General features: G+C 38.7%; 1 protein-coding gene across 1 annotated transcript; it reads left to right on the forward strand.

The window, feature by feature from the left end:
- The first annotated feature begins 1,899 nt into the window (after positions 1–1,899).
- On the forward strand, positions 1,900–16,567 carry LOC139715329 (dehydrogenase/reductase SDR family member 7-like). The gene is made up of 8 exons (XM_071626906.1): positions 1,900–2,086; positions 2,836–2,918; positions 3,283–3,456; positions 4,268–4,507; positions 5,453–5,572; positions 13,324–13,505; positions 15,707–15,758; positions 16,562–16,567. Exons 1-8 carry the CDS (start codon positions 1,900–1,902, stop codon positions 16,565–16,567), a joined length of 1,044 nt encoding a protein of 347 aa, XP_071483007.1.
- Positions 16,568–18,500: the final 1,933 nt, after the last annotated feature.

The following is an 18,500-nucleotide window of genomic DNA, read 5'->3' on the forward strand; positions in this document are numbered from 1 at the left end:
GACTGCACGGACTAGTAGTTGACAGAGATCATCCAGTTATATAAGGTAAGTTTTATTTCTCCATAGATAGCTAAATATCACCACGATCACAACGTAAGTTGTTGCGTTGGTAGCTCCATGACGGACCATGTTGTATGTTGCGCGTCTGCCGAATTTACGCTCAACATGCATACACGGCTCCCACTCCAGACTCCTCACTGCACTGGCAGGTACACGGTAGAGAAGTGCGGACCGGATCGCTCCGGGGCCGCGCGCTGGCCTGGACCTTGACCGGCAGTAGGCGTAGGGTGCAGGTGCCTACTGGCATGGCCTGGACGACCGTCTCGTGACTCTGCTCTTGCCATGCCTGTCACCTTTGCACCTGCCCTGGGAACAACATATCAGTTAACACGGACGGTGTAAACTAAACAGAACAGTGGGATGGGGGTCCCATGCATAGATTTTTAGAATTTTAGAAATTATACATCAACTGGCAGCCAAGGTCAAGGATACTCCTGACCCCCCCCCCCCTGCTGATTCCTGAACTGAACTGAGTGAACAATGTACCATGTATATAAACAGTCAGCAGTAGACAACTGAGCGTGTTGCTTGGAAGGTGAGAACAAACACTGTGACTTGGAGAATTGGTGGGGTCTACATCAGAATTTAAATCAGACAAAAGTCTATACCCAGATCTGGTCTAAAACAGTAACTACACGCAGCCACTGTCGTGAAGCGACAGTGGCTGCACGTCTATTCCTTCGCAGACGTTATTTTTCAGCGGTGGGTGTGCGTTTCCTTAATGAATATCTTTATTAATTGTGGAAAACGAAAATATAAGGAATCCCCGTAATCTATGATAATCATTCAATAATCGGTATGCGATTTTTTGTTTAATTACGTCAAAAACTCACCGAAATCCATGGCTAAAGTCAGGTCTGTAAACGTCCGTATTGCTTCACTCCTCATCTGCGTGTTATTTGAATGGCATTCACTCTCGTATACTACAACGTAGCTGGTCGGGGAGCGGAAGTGATGAGCTAGTCGGGGTGACCCATAAAAAGGTCAAATCATTGCCGGCGAAGCACGCGCGGATACGAGTGCTGTAGCTTTACGTACGTAACACATAAGACGCACGGGCGTACGTAAAACGCAACCACTTTCGGTTCCGCATGCGTGGTAGTTTGTTGATTTTGTGAAGCTCTCGAAGGAAAAGATGCCACCGCACAATCTACTCCGAAAAATTCAAAAATAAGGTCTGGATACCAACAAAACGCGGAATTCAACTCAACCATCAGGAAAATACGCTGTAGGTGAGTGGTAAAAATTACCTTACTCTTAAAATCAAACAAAATAAAAGGTATTTTATGTGATTTTGCCGTCAATAGTGACGGTCGTTTACAACGTTTAAACACTAATACATGTCAGACCGCTGTGCTTTGCACAGCGGTCTGGTCAGGCTAGTCTAACAGTAACATGTCATTACTATTAGAATAGATCTCCTCTAGTGTTAGGCAAACTTTGAATGTACATGTCACGAAAATTGTTACTCAGCAGGGAATATTTTTTTCCTGGTATCACATCACAATTTGCTATGTAGCCTTTTTTCATACTTGGAATTATAGGCTGATTGCTATACAAAATTTCTTGTCTGTAGGTTTTTTTATTTTACAAAGGACTAAACTGTACAGGTAGCAGAAGTATGTTAAAAGTACAGTGTGCTTTCCCTTTGATCAAAACTGCTAATCAAATTTGTGAAGTAAAATCATTCCCTGCTTTCAATAGTCATTTCTGTACTCTTCATTTTCAATTCTTTTAATGTTTCTGTGTGTGTGTGTGTGTGTGTGTGTGTGTGTTTTCAATACTGCAGGTTCAAGTTTCTCACATCATCGGGTGATCCAAGCAGCACTGGAAGTAGACATGGCTCTCCAAACAGTTTATCTCATTGCACTGTGTCTCGCAGCAGTCTTCATTCTCCTCTCCATTCGCATCCTCTACTTTATCTCCCTCATGCTGCTGGTGACGTTTGTTGTCTGTTTCTTTATTCTGATGGTCTCCGATGGAGACCTCACACTAATGCTTTATGATAGCTTTGGAGACAATGGGGGTAAGTTGACCTTTACTTCAATAAAATGTTTGAGCATAAAAATCATTATCCAAGAATAAAAAATTTGCTACCAAGTAATAGTAATATGTTTCCATGTCAAGATACTGTCATTCTGGATGTAGATTTTCTGCTTGAGACGCATTTTACAGAACAGCCTAACCAATAATATCTAGTTTCAAAATTTGTCCAAAGCTTGTCTGGCAAGGCCTACAAATTAATCTTTGCTGCCTGCTGAGGAAATATATTCTGTAGTCTACAAGTGTGGGGCTCATGTTAATGTGATTGTTCTTCAAGGGCCATCTTTATTTTGGTGTTAGGTAAAGCAACTGTCCAATCACTTAAGTTCCTCCCACTGGCAATCTCTGAAAGTGAGAGAGAGGTTCATGTAAGGACAGTGAGCTAAATTTTGTTTGTGTGATATGGAGCCGACACAGTACAATTATAGGCATCGACAAAATCTGTGCAGTCGTTCCATGCATATGTGAACATAAGCTTGTGCTTGTGGTGGCATGTTTGGCAAGCCACCATCTGTTATAACATCAGCTTTGTTTCATTAATGTTCAAATATGTTATATAAGTCTCTTTTGCCAACCGGGCTTTATTTTTAAATACATGAGCAGGACAAGTTGATATTTGAACAGGACCTTTGCTTCATTTGTATTCATATTAAATGTTTTTTCATACAGTTGACACAATATTACAATGTCTCATCACCAACCATGCTCTACATTGTGCCTGTCATCCAACAGATAACTTACAGGGCAGAGTGATCTGGATTACAGGTGCTTCCAGTGGGATTGGGGAAGAACTTGCCTATCAGCTTGCACAGAAGGTAATGATAACAGTAACATTTTTAATGACTTTAACTGTAGCAACTAGTGCAAACTGGTAGTTGCCTTTTCTATCCCCTCACAACAGACTAGTGTAAAGGTGACAAAAAGGGATGACAGTGATGAAGTATGTCTTATATAAAAGGAAATGAGGCAATTTAGTTGCATATAATGCAAGTATATCACAAGAAGAACATTATTTTGGAGCAAAGTGCATAATAAACGGATTATCTTGCAAATTTTGGCAATTGCTTTTAGTTGAAGTAAATATTAATCCAGAGACACTAAACAGACTAGATTTTAATTCCAACACCCTGAATTGGAGTGTCCTGAACTACTTCGTGAAAGTGCGTTTGCTTTTTGCAGGGTGCTAAAGTCGTTCTATCAGCTCGCAGGCTCAACGAGCTGAACAGAGTCTACCAAAAGTGCATCAGCTTCCCAGGCGTGAGTCCAGATGATGTGTATGTCCTCCCTATGGACGCCACACAGTATGACAGCCACTCAAAGCTAGCCGCATCGATTGTTGAGAGATATGACACAGTGAGTATTAAGCGTTCCCTTTCTCCACTACCTGGTACTGTAAAAGTGGATATTTTCGCGCGAGTAATTTTTTCGCACTCGGCCGGGTAAGATGGATTTCGTGTGTTTTTAATTCCGCGGAATCAGGCCATTAACTACTGGAACATATATCATGTAAAAATATTCACATGCTTTTATTTTCGCGCTGGCGTCTGGTTGCGCGAAACCCGCGAAAATTTCCACTTTTACAGTATCCTCTTCATCATCCTCTTTCTCCATTTCTTTTTCCTTCCTTTCTTCTCCCTCCATTGTGAGAAGGTACTGTATGCACCATATGCTAATAGAGAGTGTAATGTCTAGTACTTTGGGACTTGTACAACTGTTTAGGAGGAAAACAACAATGGGATAAAAAGTAAATATGTTTGCTATTCTTGGTCATGAAGAAGATACGACTTGCAGTCCTGATATGGGAAAACAAAATATTTGGGGGAGTCCATGATTTCACAGAAAAAGTATGTGATTCATACTCTACATGATATGAATTAACTACACAACTTGAGGCTATGTAGCACCGAGTTAGATTAAAAATTAATTGATAAGCATACAGTGTGCATCATTTCACCCTACTGAGTCCACCACAGTGAAAATGCAGCGCTTACATAGGTTTCCAATTCAAATCACAACCATTTGATCAATATTGAGGTCCTTTACCATTTGAACTAAATTCTACCTGTACAGCTGCAGCTTTAAATGGTGAAAGGTAGTGCAGTCTTAGTCAGGATTGTAAAGCATACAATCACGTCATCGATATGGCCTTTTGCATCTGCTGCAGATTGATGTCCTGATCAACAACAGTGGGCGCAGCCAGCGGGCACTTGTGGAGGACTGCAAGTTTGAAGTGGACAGGGCCATCCTCAATGTCAACCTGCTGGGTCCCATCTCGCTCTGCAAGGCTGCCCTACCCGTCATGATCCGCAATGGCTTTGGGCAGATTGTCAATATAAGCAGTGCTACAGGGAAGATGCCAGCCCCGCTCTCTTCTGCCTACTGTGCATCCAAACATGGCATGCATGTGAGTACCATGTGAATTCATGTGTGTGTGGTTGATGTGCAAAGCGTAGTTCATAAGTGCTGCATATGTACACTGAACTCTATAGAGTTGTCCGTGATATCACTATTGATGGAAGCTTCTTCCTCAGTAAGAGTGAAAAACAACAAATCCAAACTAGAGAAGCACTCTGAGAGCACAGACCTCCATCAAGAAGGTCATTCCCACCACTGATCTTGTTCTTCCATAGAGATCAGTGATTTCCACCCACACATGACCCACACATATGCGTGCTGAAAATCGCCCGATTTCCCACTATAGAAGCTTTTTGTTACATCATCAATTCCAGCTGTGCAGGGCGACTCGCCCTAGCAGAAACTAGAACATGCACTTTTAAACGTGTATGCAAACCTCAAAAAATGTGCAGCTTGAACTCCCTAGTTCATTGACCCTACCTGCCAAAATATTGAAAATCATTCATAAAATCCATAAAAATTCCCGGATCACTACCAAAATTTAATAATCTGTTCCATGTGTCATTCTCAACCTTACCTGCAAGTTTCATCCAAATACGTTTACAACTCTTTGAGTTATTTTGCACATGGACAAACAAACGAACAAACCAACGAACAAACAATGCCAATGAAAACATAACCTCCCTTGGCGGAGGTATTACGAACAGTAAGATGAGACAAAGCATACCTGCTGCCTTATTGTACACACAATTGTTTGCTCTCCGCTTCTAGCTTATTCTGAGCTGGACACCTTTGAAACATTAGTAAAAACTTCTCATAGTTGTTTTCATTTAATGTTAGATATTTCAGATATGCTACTTCACTTTCATCATGAATAGTGATTGCATGTAGGTTCTAATGTTTTTCTTGTCCGTTATGTGTGACTGAATATTCTGGTGACGCATTATTCACACTTTTGACTCCCCATCCCACTTTCATCTTTTTATCATTCTAGGGTTTCTTTGACACGGTCAGGAGTGAGCTGTCCAACAAGAATATAGGTGTTACAATGGTGTGTCCTGGCCCTGTGGTCTCCAGCATTGTTGAAAATGCATACAGGGAGGATTTCAGCAGGGTGAGAATTGTTTCTGGGTTCCATACTCCAAGGCACTTTAAGAAGACACCTGTTCTTTGATTTAAGGATTTTCTGTTGCCCTCTACCAAATCTTTCTATTGTTTTTAAATATGTCTTTTATATGTTTGAGAAAAAAAGGATTTTATCCACGATGAAAAACTCATTTTGTTTCCTTCTAATTAGGTGATCCGAGCATCCTCTCGGATCACCTTCTGTTTCTGTACGGATTCTTCTTCTTCTTTTTCTTCTTATTTCTCCCCAAAAGTTGTGCATCGATTAGCTCAGAAAGTCCTCTTCCTATCAATTTCAAACTTATACCATATATGTATCGTCTCCCAAAGACGGCAATCGAACTAAAATCAAAGTGATCAGTCGACCGTGACGTCACTATGACGTCATTATATGAAAACACATTCTCAATCATATCTCATTAATGGAATGGAATTTTTCAATGAAATTTACGTCACATATATTTCAGGTCAAGGGCATTCTACTCATATTCTCAAAATTCATCTATACCTTAAAACGTGCGCGTACGCGCGCATTAAAATATTTGTATACTCAAATCGAGCTCAAATTTTTTTTTGCACACGTTTCAGACCATTTAGAGCATTTTTTGAAAAATTGAAAAAATTGGACGGACACGTACGTGCGCGCACATGTACGCACGCACAGCTCATATGCAATGAAATTTCCCGTTTTTTCACGTTTATCGGCTGCCTGAAATGTCAAGGAATATTTCTACCAAGTCTCAAGTCAATCCGACTCAATATGACGTCATACGGGCCCGTCAAAGTTGAAATTACGCGCGCGCGTCAATGGCGATATACAGTGCAACAATGCCAAAAAACCGCCAATTTTCAATCCGATTTTACTCGTCAGGATGGACGGTGACCCCTCATTTTATTTACATATTCTGAAAGCTGATGAGTTGTACATGTCATTTCATGGGTTGGCGATGCTGGAAAAATGATTAAAAGACATCAAATTTCTTAATAAAATAAAAAAAGTAAATTTTCAAAATGACGTCATCAAATTACAAGTTCACTCGAGCGTATCTCACTTATTCTTTTCTAATTTTCACCCAGATTTCAGTATGTTGTAGCTTATGAAATGCTCTTTCATTAATGTAAAGACAACATTTTGATTGGATGACGTTATCGCCTCGTAAAAATGGATTGAAAGTATCCTTGTAAGATTTGACCAGTTTACGTGTTATCTTAATGGGAGAGCAGTTTTTTTGGCAGTGAACATTGACATGACTATCTTTTTCGAGCACTAGCTCACTAATGCTTCGGTGAATTTTTACCAGATTTTAGTATGTTATAGCTGAGACTTTGGGCTATCGTAAGTGTGCCCTCCATTTTTTCATACGACGTCGGCATCACGTCGAAAAACTTGGTTGAAAATGGCACGCGGCTTCGATGCAGCGTCATTTTGCTTAATACACAGGGCCTATGGAGCATGAAATAGGTCATTGCATAGCGCATCCGACTCGTAATCCTAAGGTCCCTGGTTCGAGGCTCACCCCTGCCAATATTTTTTTCAAACACTTTTTTTCTTCTTTTTCTTTAGTTAGTCTTAATCTCCCTTCCTAACTTTATCTTTCTCTGATTTTTTTATGCTTCTCCTTCAAATTTCTATAAAATAACAATTTTTTCTTTATTAGGTGATCCGAGTATCCTCTCGGATCACCTTCTGTTTTTGTACGGATTCTTTCTTCTTCTTCTTCTTTTTCTTCTTATTTCTCCCCAAAAGTTGTGCATCGATTAGCTCAGAAAGTCCTCTTCCTATCAATTTCAAACTTATACCATATATGTATCGTCTCCCAAAGACGGCAATCGAACTAAAATCAAAGTGATCAGTCGACCGTGACGTCACTATGACGTCATTATATGAAAACACATTCTCAATCATATCTCATTAATGGAATGGAATTTTTCAATGAAATTTACGTCACATATATTTCAGGTCAAGGGCATTCTACTCATATTCTCAAAATTCATCTATACCTTAAAACGTGCGCGTACGCGCGCATTAAAATATTTGTATACTCAAATCGAGCTCAAATTTTTTTTTGCACACGTTTCAGACCATTTAGAGCATTTTTTGAAAAATTGAAAAAATTGGACGGACGCGTACGCGCGCGCACATGTACGCATGCACAGCTCATATGCAATGAAATTTCCCGTTTTTTCACGTTTATCGGCTGCCTGAAATGTCAAGGAATATTTCTACCAAGTCTCAAGTCAATCCGACTCAATATGACGTCATACGGGCCCGTCAAAGTTGAAATTACGCGCGCGCGTCAATGGCGATATACAGTGCAACAATGCCAAATAACCGCCAATTTTCAATCCGATTTTACTTGTCAGGATGGACGGTGACCCCTCATTTTATTTACATATTCTGAAAGCTGATGAGTTGTACATGTCATTTCATGGGTTGGCGATGCTGGAAAAATGATTAAAAGACATCAAATTTCTTAATAAAATAAAAAAAGTAAATTTTCAAAATGACGTCATCAAATTACAAGTTCACTCGAGCGTATCTCACTTATCCTTTTCTAATTTTCACCCAGATTTCAGTATGTTGTAGCTTATGAAATGCTCTTTCATTATTGTAAAGACAACATTTTGATTGGATGACGTTATCGCCTCGTAAAAATGGATTGAAAGTATCCTTGTAAGATTTGACCAGTTTACGTGTTATCTTAATGGGAGAGCAGTTTTTTTGGCAGTGAACATTGACATGACTATCTTTTTCGAGCACTAGCTCACTAATGCTTCGGTGAATTTTTACCAGATTTTAGTATGTTATAGCTGAGACTTTGGGCTATCGTGAGTGTGCCCTCCATTTTTTCATACGACGTCGGCATCACGTCGAAAAACTTGGTTGAAAATGGCACGCGGCTTCGATGCAGCGTCATTTTGCTTAATACACAGGGCCTATGGAGCATGAAATAGGTCATTGCATAGCGCATCCGACTCGTAATCCTAAGGTCCCTGGTTCGAGGCTCACCCCTGCCAATATTTTTTTCAAACACTTTTTTTTCTTCTTTTTCTTTAGTTAGTCTTAATCTCCCTTCCTAACTTTATCTTTCTCTGATTTTTTTATGCTTCTCCTTCAAATTTCTATAAAATAACAATTTTTTCTTTATTAGGTGATCCGAGTATCCTCTCGGATCACCTTCTGTTTTTGTACGGATTCTTTCTTCTTCTTCTTCTTTTTCTTCTTATTTCTCCCCAAAATTTGTGCATCGATTAGCTCAGAAAGTCCTCTTCCTATCAATTTCAAACTTATACCATATATGTATCGTCTCCCAAAGACGGCAATCGAACTAAAATCAAAGTGATCAGTCGACCGTGACGTCACTATGACGTCATTATATGAAAACACATTCTCAATCATATCTCATTAATGGAATGGAATTTTTCAATGAAATTTACGTCACATATATTTCAAGTCAAGCGCATTCTACTCATATTCTCAAAATTCATATTTATCCTTAAAGCGTGCGCGTACGCGTGCGTTGAAATATTTGTATGCTCAAATCGAGCTCAAATTTTTTTTTTGCATACGTTTCAGACGATTTGGAGCATTTTTTGAAAAATTGAAAAAATTGGACGGACGCGTACGCGCGCGCACATATATGCACGCACAGCTCTTATGCAATAGAAATTTCCCGTTTTTTTACTCTTATCGGATGCCTGAAATGTCAAGGAATATTTCTACCAAGTTTCAAGTCAATCCCACTCAATATGACGTCATACGGGCCCGTCAAAGTTGAAATTCCGCGCGCGCGTCAATGGCGATATACAGTGCAACAATGCCAAAAAACTGCCAATTTTAAATCCGATTTTACTCGTCAGGATGGACGATGACCCCCCATTTTCTTTACATATTCTGAAAGCTGATGAGTTGTACATATTATTTCATGGGTTGGCGATGCTGGAAAAATGATTAAAAGATATCAAATTTCTTAATAAAATAAAAAGAGTAAATTTTCAAAATGACGTCATCAAATTACAAGTTCACTCGAGTGTATCTCACTTATCCTTTGCCAATTTTCACCCAGATTTCAGTATGTTGTAGCTTACTAAATGCTCTTTCATTAATATGATAACAACGTTTTGATTAGATGACGGCATCACCTCATAATATTGGATTGAAAGTAATCTTGTCAAATTTGACCAGTTTACGTATTATCTTAATGGGAGTGCAGTTTTTCTGGAAATGAAAATTGACATGACTATCTTTATCGAGCACTAGCTCACTTATGCTTCGGTGAATTTCTCTAAGATTTTAATATGTTGTAGCTGAGACGTAGGGCTATCGTCTGTGTGCCCTTCGTTTTTTCATACGTTGTCGGGATCATGTCTAAAAACTTGGTTGAAATTAAAGCTTATTTTCGATGTATTGAAATATTTCTGTCTTTCTGCAACTTTCTGTGCAATAACTCAAGAAAAACATACCCTATCACCACCATATTTTGCATATGTTTAGTTCATGTCACGAACATTATTTCATAAAATAACAACTACTTGATCAGACGCCATCTTGGGTATGTAAATTAGGGTCAAAGGTCATAGATGTTTCATCATGTATCTTGATTAATACATGTCCTATCTTTCCCATATTTTGCACACGTAAAGACCATGTTACAGGAATCATTTCATAAAATAACCACATTTTGCTCAGATGCCATCTTGTTTGTGCAAAGTGGGGTCAAAGGTCATATGTACTTCTTTTTATGCCTCCGCCACGAAGTGGTGCCGGAGGCATTATGTTTTCGGGTTGTCCGTCCGTCCGTACGTCCGTACGTCTGTACGTCCGCTTTCGTTTACGCGATAACTTGAGTAATATTTACTGGAATTTTACCAAACTTGGTCCAAGTATGAAGTATGATGGGGCAATTATTTGATTAGATTTTGGGTGAAATCGGCTAAAGGTCAAAGGTCAAAGGTCAAGGTCAAATCATGAAATTGTATCCGTTTACGCGATAACTCAAGACTGGATGGAGTAAATTTCACCAAACTTTGTTGGAGGATGATGTATAATGGGACAATTACTTAATTAGTTTTTCAGTGAAATTGGACAGAGGTCAAAGGTCAAAGATCAAGGTCAAATCCTAAAATTTATCTGTTATCTGTTTACGTGATAACTCAAAACTGGATGAAGCAGCTTTCACCAAACTTGGTCCAAGGATGATGTATGATGGGACAATTATTTGATATGATTTTAGTGACATTGGCAAGAGGTCAAAAGGTCAAGGTCAAATGCTATAAATGTTGCAATTTCCCCCATATCTATGCAATGCCCAAAGGTATTTTCTTGAAACTTGGTGTGGACATGTACTACTGCGTAAAGATTCTCCAGATAGAGTTTCATGTCATAAGGTCAAAGGTCAAAAGGTCAAAGGTTAGGTGAAAATGTTGCAATATCACTTTTCTCGCAAATGGTTCAATGTATCCTCGTGGAACTTGGTACATGTGCATGTACTGACTGGCAGGGATTATCTAGGGAATTTAGGGGTCATGGGTCAATAGTCAGGGGTCAAAGGTCAAGGTCAACTCCTCAAAATTTTACTATTTCCCTCATATACTAGTATATGCAATGCTTGCATTATTAGTTTCAAAACTTATTACATGCATTACCTAATGGAGATTCTCGTGGAAATTTCCAGCTGGAAGGTCAAAGGTCAAAGATTAAGGGTCAAAGGCCAGGTTTCAATGCCCCCTCCCCCCCTCCAAAAAAAAAAAAATCCATTTTGTACCGTCATTACACTCTTTCTTCATACCTTGGAAATTACTCAGTGCATAAACTTATAAAAAGGTCTGTCAGAATTCAAGTAAAAATTCTCAATTCCCCAAATATGTGTATCTGCACTCTTAGAAAATTAAAGCAAACCCAGTTCAAGACATTTCTGACAAACCTGTCATTTCAATATTTTGCCAGTTATGTGAAACTGTCATGGATCACACATTGTGAAGACATTGTACTATACGCCTATTGGGAGAATCATGCATTATAGCGGAGGCATCAGTCGCCATAGCGACATTTCTAGTTCTATCTTCGTTATGACGTGTTATCTCTATGGGAGGGAATTTTTCTAGATGTGAAAATTGACATGACTCTCTTTATCGAGCACTATCTTACTTATGCTTCGGTGAATTTCTCTCAGATTTTAACATGTTGTAGCTGAGACTTTACACTATCAGGACTCGAATCATTGATTAAAAAAAAAATCGGATCACCTAATTTGTCAGTGTTGACAAATTCCGGTTCTAGTTTTTCTTTCTTTCTACTACTTTCTGTGCAATAGATGAACAACAACAATGGCTATCAATCCCATATTTTGCACATGTTTAGTTCATGTCACGTACATTCTTTCATAAAATAACAACTACTTGATCAGACACCATCTTGGGTATGTAAATTAGGGTCAAAGGTCATAAATGTTTCATCCTGTATCTCGGTGAATACCTGTCCTATCTTTCCCATATTTTGCACACGCAAAGACCATGTTACAAGGATCAGTTCACAGAATAACCACTTTTTGCTCAGATGTCATCTTGTCTGTGCAAATTGGGGTCAAAGGTCATATGTACTTCTTTCTTTATCTTCGTTATGACGTGTTATCTCTATGGGAGGGAATTTTTCAATGTGAAAATTGACATGATTGTGTTTATCGAGCACTAGCTCACTTACCTTTCGGTGAATTCCTCCCAGATTTTAACATGTTGTAGCTAAGACTTTGCGCTATAGCTAGTGTGCCCTTTGTTTTTCATACGAAGACAGAATCATGTCAAAAAACATGGTTGAAATAAGCTTATCTCCGATGTATGGAGATATTTCTTTCTTTCTGCAACTTCCTTTGCAATAACTCAAGAAAAACATACCCTATCACCCACATATTTAGTATATATTTAGTTCATGTCACGTTCATTATTTCATAAAATAACAACTACTTGATCGGACACCATCTTGGGTATTTGAATTAGGGTCAAAGGTCATAAATGTATCATCTTGTATCTTGGTGAATACATGTCCTGTCTTTCCCATATTTTGCACACGTAAAGACCATGTTACAAGAATCATTTCATAAAATAATCACTTTTCTCTCAGACGCCATCTTGGGTGTGCAAAGTGAGGTCAAAGGTCAAATATACTTCATTCTGTATTTCCGTTAGTGTATACGGAATTCGGTACCAAAGATGGCTGCAGGTCTAACTCCCTTTTCTAAATGAGAATCCAAACATTACACGGCCAATGTCCCGTCAACACAGCTGAAACCTGTATGGTCATGAATATTTGGATCAGGACTCAAATCATTGATTTCAGAAAAGATCGGATCACCTAATTTGTCAGTGTTGATAAATTCCGGGTCTAGTTCAATTTATGTCATATTTTGTTAAGTATTTCAATAGTCAATGCCTTTTTTTTTTTAATATACAAGGAAAAAATGGAACAGCACACACACACAAACACACAGACAGACAAACAAAACAATAACAATAGACTGCTAGAAAGTGTCCTGCTCAAGTAGACACATATTTTCAGACAAACATATTGGACTCCTGCCACCTCATTTTCCCAAAGAACTTTGTGGAACTCACAGGTCATCAGTTGAGGAGGGTAATGGGGAAGGGTGCAGAGGGGAATATCAACGATATTAAAACTTGTCAGGATACAGTGTCCATGGTGCCTTGGGTCGTCAATTCTTTGTTCGTTATGTCCCTTTCATCTAGCCTCCATCCAAGTCATATGATGGCTCAGCAGATCGGAACTACCGAGTCCTGATGAGCACAGAAAGATGCGTGGAACTCACAGTGGTTGCCTTGGCGAACAGACTCAATGAGGTTTGGATCGCGAGGCAGCCAATCCTCCTCTTCTACTACATGGCCCAGTATGCCCCAGGTGTTACTAGATGGTAGGTGATATAATCCTTGTAATAATTGATGTATCAGTCTGAATATCACTTAGAGTGTCCTCATGAATAATTTTGGAAAGTTTGTGTTCTCTGGACTGAACTTTGCACTGCGTCAAAGCTGCCAGCTGTAGATCTTATTTTTATCAAATTATATGGGTATCCTTTGTGCTAGAGGTAGTGGCCTTGATGCATGATGAGTGCTGTCTGATATTATATCCCTCATGTAAAGCTTCTTGCCATAGGATTGTACAGAGCACGAACATGGTGTAGTTTTACTAGCTAGCTACGAGCAGCTGGATGCGGTGCAATTGGTTACTAGCCAGCGTGATATAGTACTTTTGGGAATCCACGATTTGCACCCATCGTGATCGTGTGATCGATATCTACATTTCTCACTTAAGAATGTACGCAGTGCGCGTAGTAGCGATACTTTTGAGCGACAGTCCTGTGGCTTGTAGCTAGCTAGCTAGCGCTAAGAGAGCGCACGGTGTGATGTGCAACAGCATTACAGAAATCTGTGTGGTGCGATGGCGTGGCCGGTCGGTGAATAACGTGTGGACGTGTGATACGTGATCAATGCATTCAGCTCAATTGACAAAGTGACTGCTTCCAGTAACGGAAGAATGATCGCAGGAGGACACCATATCAGGTACGAATTAGGAATAAACTAAAACCGATTTTGAAGATGATCTGGGTAACGAAGCCGCTTTAGGCCTACTTCTAACGTAGTCCTGGACCTCGATCTTTCGGAGTTTTGCACGCTGTAGTGTAGCTCGTGTGTAAGAATCAACAACAGCGCAGCGGTGTCGTTCGCTACGCGCTGCACGCACTGCTGCTGCACTGCTACAGCCTAACGTTAGATTTATCGTTCACGAAACCTGCACACTTTTCCAAAAGGGAACCGTCATTACTCTAGTAAAATGCTCGAGAGGGATATAAAACAAATATCGACTGCTTTCTTTCGGGCCATGGTAAAACTATTTGACCTCGGTGATGTCTCAACAGTGCCATGTCCCTCGACTTCGTCTCGGGACATAGCACTGTTGAGACATCACCTCGGTGCAAATAGTTTTACCATCTCCCTCTGCAGCAGTCGATATTTGTATACTATACTGTGGTATGTGCATCTACTAGTGTTCTTTTCTGTCTAAAATGTGACTTGTGTTCCCCCTTCCCCATACCACATCAACGTAAAACATTTTGCATCAAGACAAGTCTATTGCATCCTTCCAGATCGTTATTGCAAGTCATAGAACTATCATTACCATACAGTAGTTCATTCCAATGCTGATGAAAATTTTTCATTTTACAGTTTATTTTTTAACAGTACCTAGTAGGAATGCAGCCACTCTCAGCTCTAAACAAGATGTCATTGCCATTCCATACTATCTAGATACATCAACTTGGTTAATGGTTTGGTTCATAAAAAAGAAAAGGAAAGAATGCATATTTGATTTATTGCTGTCTTCATATATTGTATTGAATTGAGAGTTAAAGTGTAATACCTGCTGTTGACCCCCTGAATTCCCTCTTTGCCACAAGCATTTAAAATTGTAACAAGAGAAGCACTCTGAGAGCACAGACCTCCGCCAAGCAGCTTATTTCCACCACTGACCTTGTTCTTCTGTAGAGATCAGTGATTTTTACCCATACATGCATGCTGAAAATCCCCCAATTTCCCAATTATAGAAACCTTTTGTTACTTCATCAATACCAGCTGCGCAGCCACCTCACCCTGGACCAGAAACTCGAGCATGCACTCTAATGCGCGTATCAAAACCTCAAAAATACGCAGCTTGAACTCCCAAGTTCATTTACCCTACCTGCAAAAATGTCGAAAATCCTTCGTAAGATCCATAAAAATTCCCGGATCACTACCAAAATTGAATCATCTGTTCCTTGTGTCATTCTCAATCTTTCATGCAAGTTTCATCCAAATCCGTACACAATTTTTTGAGTTATTTCGCACACAGACAAATTAACGGTAACGAAAACATAACCTCCTCCCTTGGCGGAGGTAAATATAGATGTGAAACATGTATTTTATAATGTCAATACTGTCTGCACTAGTGAGAATATGTCATCATTCATGCGAGTATGCACCAAGGATTTCTGCACAGGATTGGAAGAAGCAGCAGCAGCCCATTGTAACTGTCAAACAAATCACTGCATTTTTCTTTTTGCTCCCCACCCCCAACCAGGTTAACCCCAGTGATTGGACGGAGACGTGTTAAGGAATACAGGGAATCTCAGGTAAGTATTGTAAAGTTCAATGACTGATTGACTCTCAAACTGGTAGGCATGTTACATCCTTGAATGTTTATTTGTCTTTGGAGAATGTCATTATTATGATTCATGGCCATGCTGTCTTATTTTTATTGAAATAAAATTTTCCATTCTATTTTTAAGTGACTGGAAGGTGTTAAATGTGTAATGACACTGAAGATTCGTGTAGATGCATGTCATACTCATTTGTAGCTGAAATCAACTTGCCTTGAATGTTCCCCATTTCCCTGATTATTTCACTGTGAAAGAATACTTTTGCAGAGTTGATGTTGAGACGAAAGCCATTGAACCTTCAGAAGTTGAGTCATCTGATATAGTGATTAACATTTATGATTTGATTTCATATTTTGTTGTGACAATTAGTAATGTAAGTACTCCATGGGGATTGTAGTACTAATATAATTTAAGTGTATGGCATTTTGAAAATTGTTAGTAGTGATGAAAACAGTATTTTGTCGACTGATTTTCCAGAACCAGTGCTGTAAAGTACTTTTTGTCTATTCTGAGTTTAGTCCTTCAGCTCAACTCCAAGCTTTTTCCCCTCTGAGCACATTTTGTTTCTTCTTAACTTTATATGAGCTCTTAGGTTGTTAACTTTCCTGTTAAATGATGGGATATCCCATGTTTTCATATTATCAGAGGTTGTTCTAGAGAGAAATATTTCACTGACTTGCAAAATGATCACCCTCCCTGTGCATGCTTCCTTTTGTCCAGGTTCCAACTCAAAATATTGACAGTTTTTTCATCATTCTTATTCTTCCTTTTTGCAGTATTGATGTCAAGGATTCAACATGTGATCAACAGTATTTCTGAGTGTGACAGGAACGTGAATTTGACATTGAAATCCACTTCACATATTGCCATAAAAAAACCCCGAATGCAATGCAAGTTTTATGTGTGTTTTTAATCGTTTGTATGCACACAATGATATGATACATTTTGAATAAAAGTTCTTACAGTTTTTTGCAGTTATATTTAAATTAATTTATTGGGCGAATTTGTGAATGTAATTCTCAGTTGCTCTGGACATGACTAATTATCTTGTAAATTGCTAGGCTTGTAATGAGAAACTCTTCTTCCTGGGTCACCATTAGAACATGTTTACCATTAGAACAAGGATGTGTTTACCGTGCACTTTCGTGTTCAGGGTAATACAATTTACGTGGAAAAGTGTCTCCAGAATATACACATTGTCTCTGTTATGGTATGGTTATGATATACCCACTATGTATTCAGAAACGAAAAGTAATTCCAAAAGTCATCATGCAACATGCATTCACCATAATCAAAATGCACTTGTTCATTGTTAAATTGGGGCTTTTGAACCCGAATTAACCTTTTTATTCACCTACATGTGTCATGTTTGATTTCAGTAGTTTAGATCCAGTTGCAGTATTTAGGAGATCGGACAGCTTGTCTCTTCATCTTGTTACAATTCAATAATTCATAAAAGTTTGAGTAAAATATAATACAACTATCTTTTTTGTGACACTGAAAGGTGTAATCTTTGTTTTTGTTTAATCGAGGCTTGGTAATAATAGCATACCTGCCACTTTTTCTTATCTATTAGGAATATTCTTTTTTCTTCTTCTTCTTCTTTTTTTTTTTGTGTTTGTTCAGGAAGGAGCTTTATAGAACCTTGTGTGACTACATGCTAATACATGTATTCAATGTTTTAAAGATGGGTGAAAAATTCTTGGTTAATTGCTTTGTTTTCTATCTATTTAATGAATTTTAGGTTTGCAAGTCCAAGATACATGCATGTGATAAGCTAGAATGCCAGTCCTTTGGGGCATTCACTGAAACCATTACTGTGCCTTTAACATTGTCTGTTTGTTCACAAAGTTGTACTAGCAAACTGTGTTAACACATGAGATCAGTGAGTGAGGAAAACTAGTATGCCAAGCGGGTCTTGCAAGATATGGCCAACGCTTGGGTTGCAGAACAGTTTGTAATGTACATGAATGCACTGTCATGTAGTCATGAGTTGAAAGATAGATTGTAGCAATACTCAGCAAGGATAGCATTTAAATGGAAATATGGCATTTCTGAGAGGATAGAGAATCAATAATGAATTTGAACAGCTCATGTAGTAGATCTGATAGGGTTTATTACAGATTAGATTCCATCTGCTGTACAAATATATAAGATAAAGCTTTGTACATTTAGATTTGAACATTATCAAGGTTTCCAAATTGTAAAATGTAACACATATGATTCAGTGTTCAAGGTGATAGTACTAACATTGAGTTTCATGAGACACTTCTTTAATCGTTACAGTGAGCTCTATGCTGAAATCGTGAGCAAGTCCAATGTAGAATATCAAGAATACTCGCCAGTTCTATGAAATAAAAACTAAGAGACAAATACATGTTTTGAATGGAAAAGAGCAAGGAGTACCAGTCAAACCCCAAGCCATCAGAATTAAAAGCGGAATTGGTGACTGCGATGAAAATGAAGTGCACTTGTTGTATGCAAGCATGTCAAACCTTTTAAATTGGTTTAAGTCTAGTCTACTATGACATAACACATGCTCAACCCAGTATTAAGCAGAAATCGATGAAGCTTAGGTACCTTGTAATGGACGGTTTATGGCGAAGTTTGTTAACATTGTATTTCAACTCCTGTCGAAAAAATCTTCTGTACTCAATTTGTGACCACACCTTTTTTTTTTTTTTTAGTAAGCTGTCCTCTATTCAAAGTAATGGT

The sequence above is a fragment of the Diadema antillarum genome, unplaced genomic scaffold, assembly GCF_040938485.1.
Source record: "Diadema antillarum isolate AM-2024a unplaced genomic scaffold, OU_Dant_1.0 scf00000046, whole genome shotgun sequence".
Classification (NCBI taxonomy): Eukaryota; Metazoa; Echinodermata; class Echinoidea; order Diadematoida; family Diadematidae; genus Diadema; species Diadema antillarum.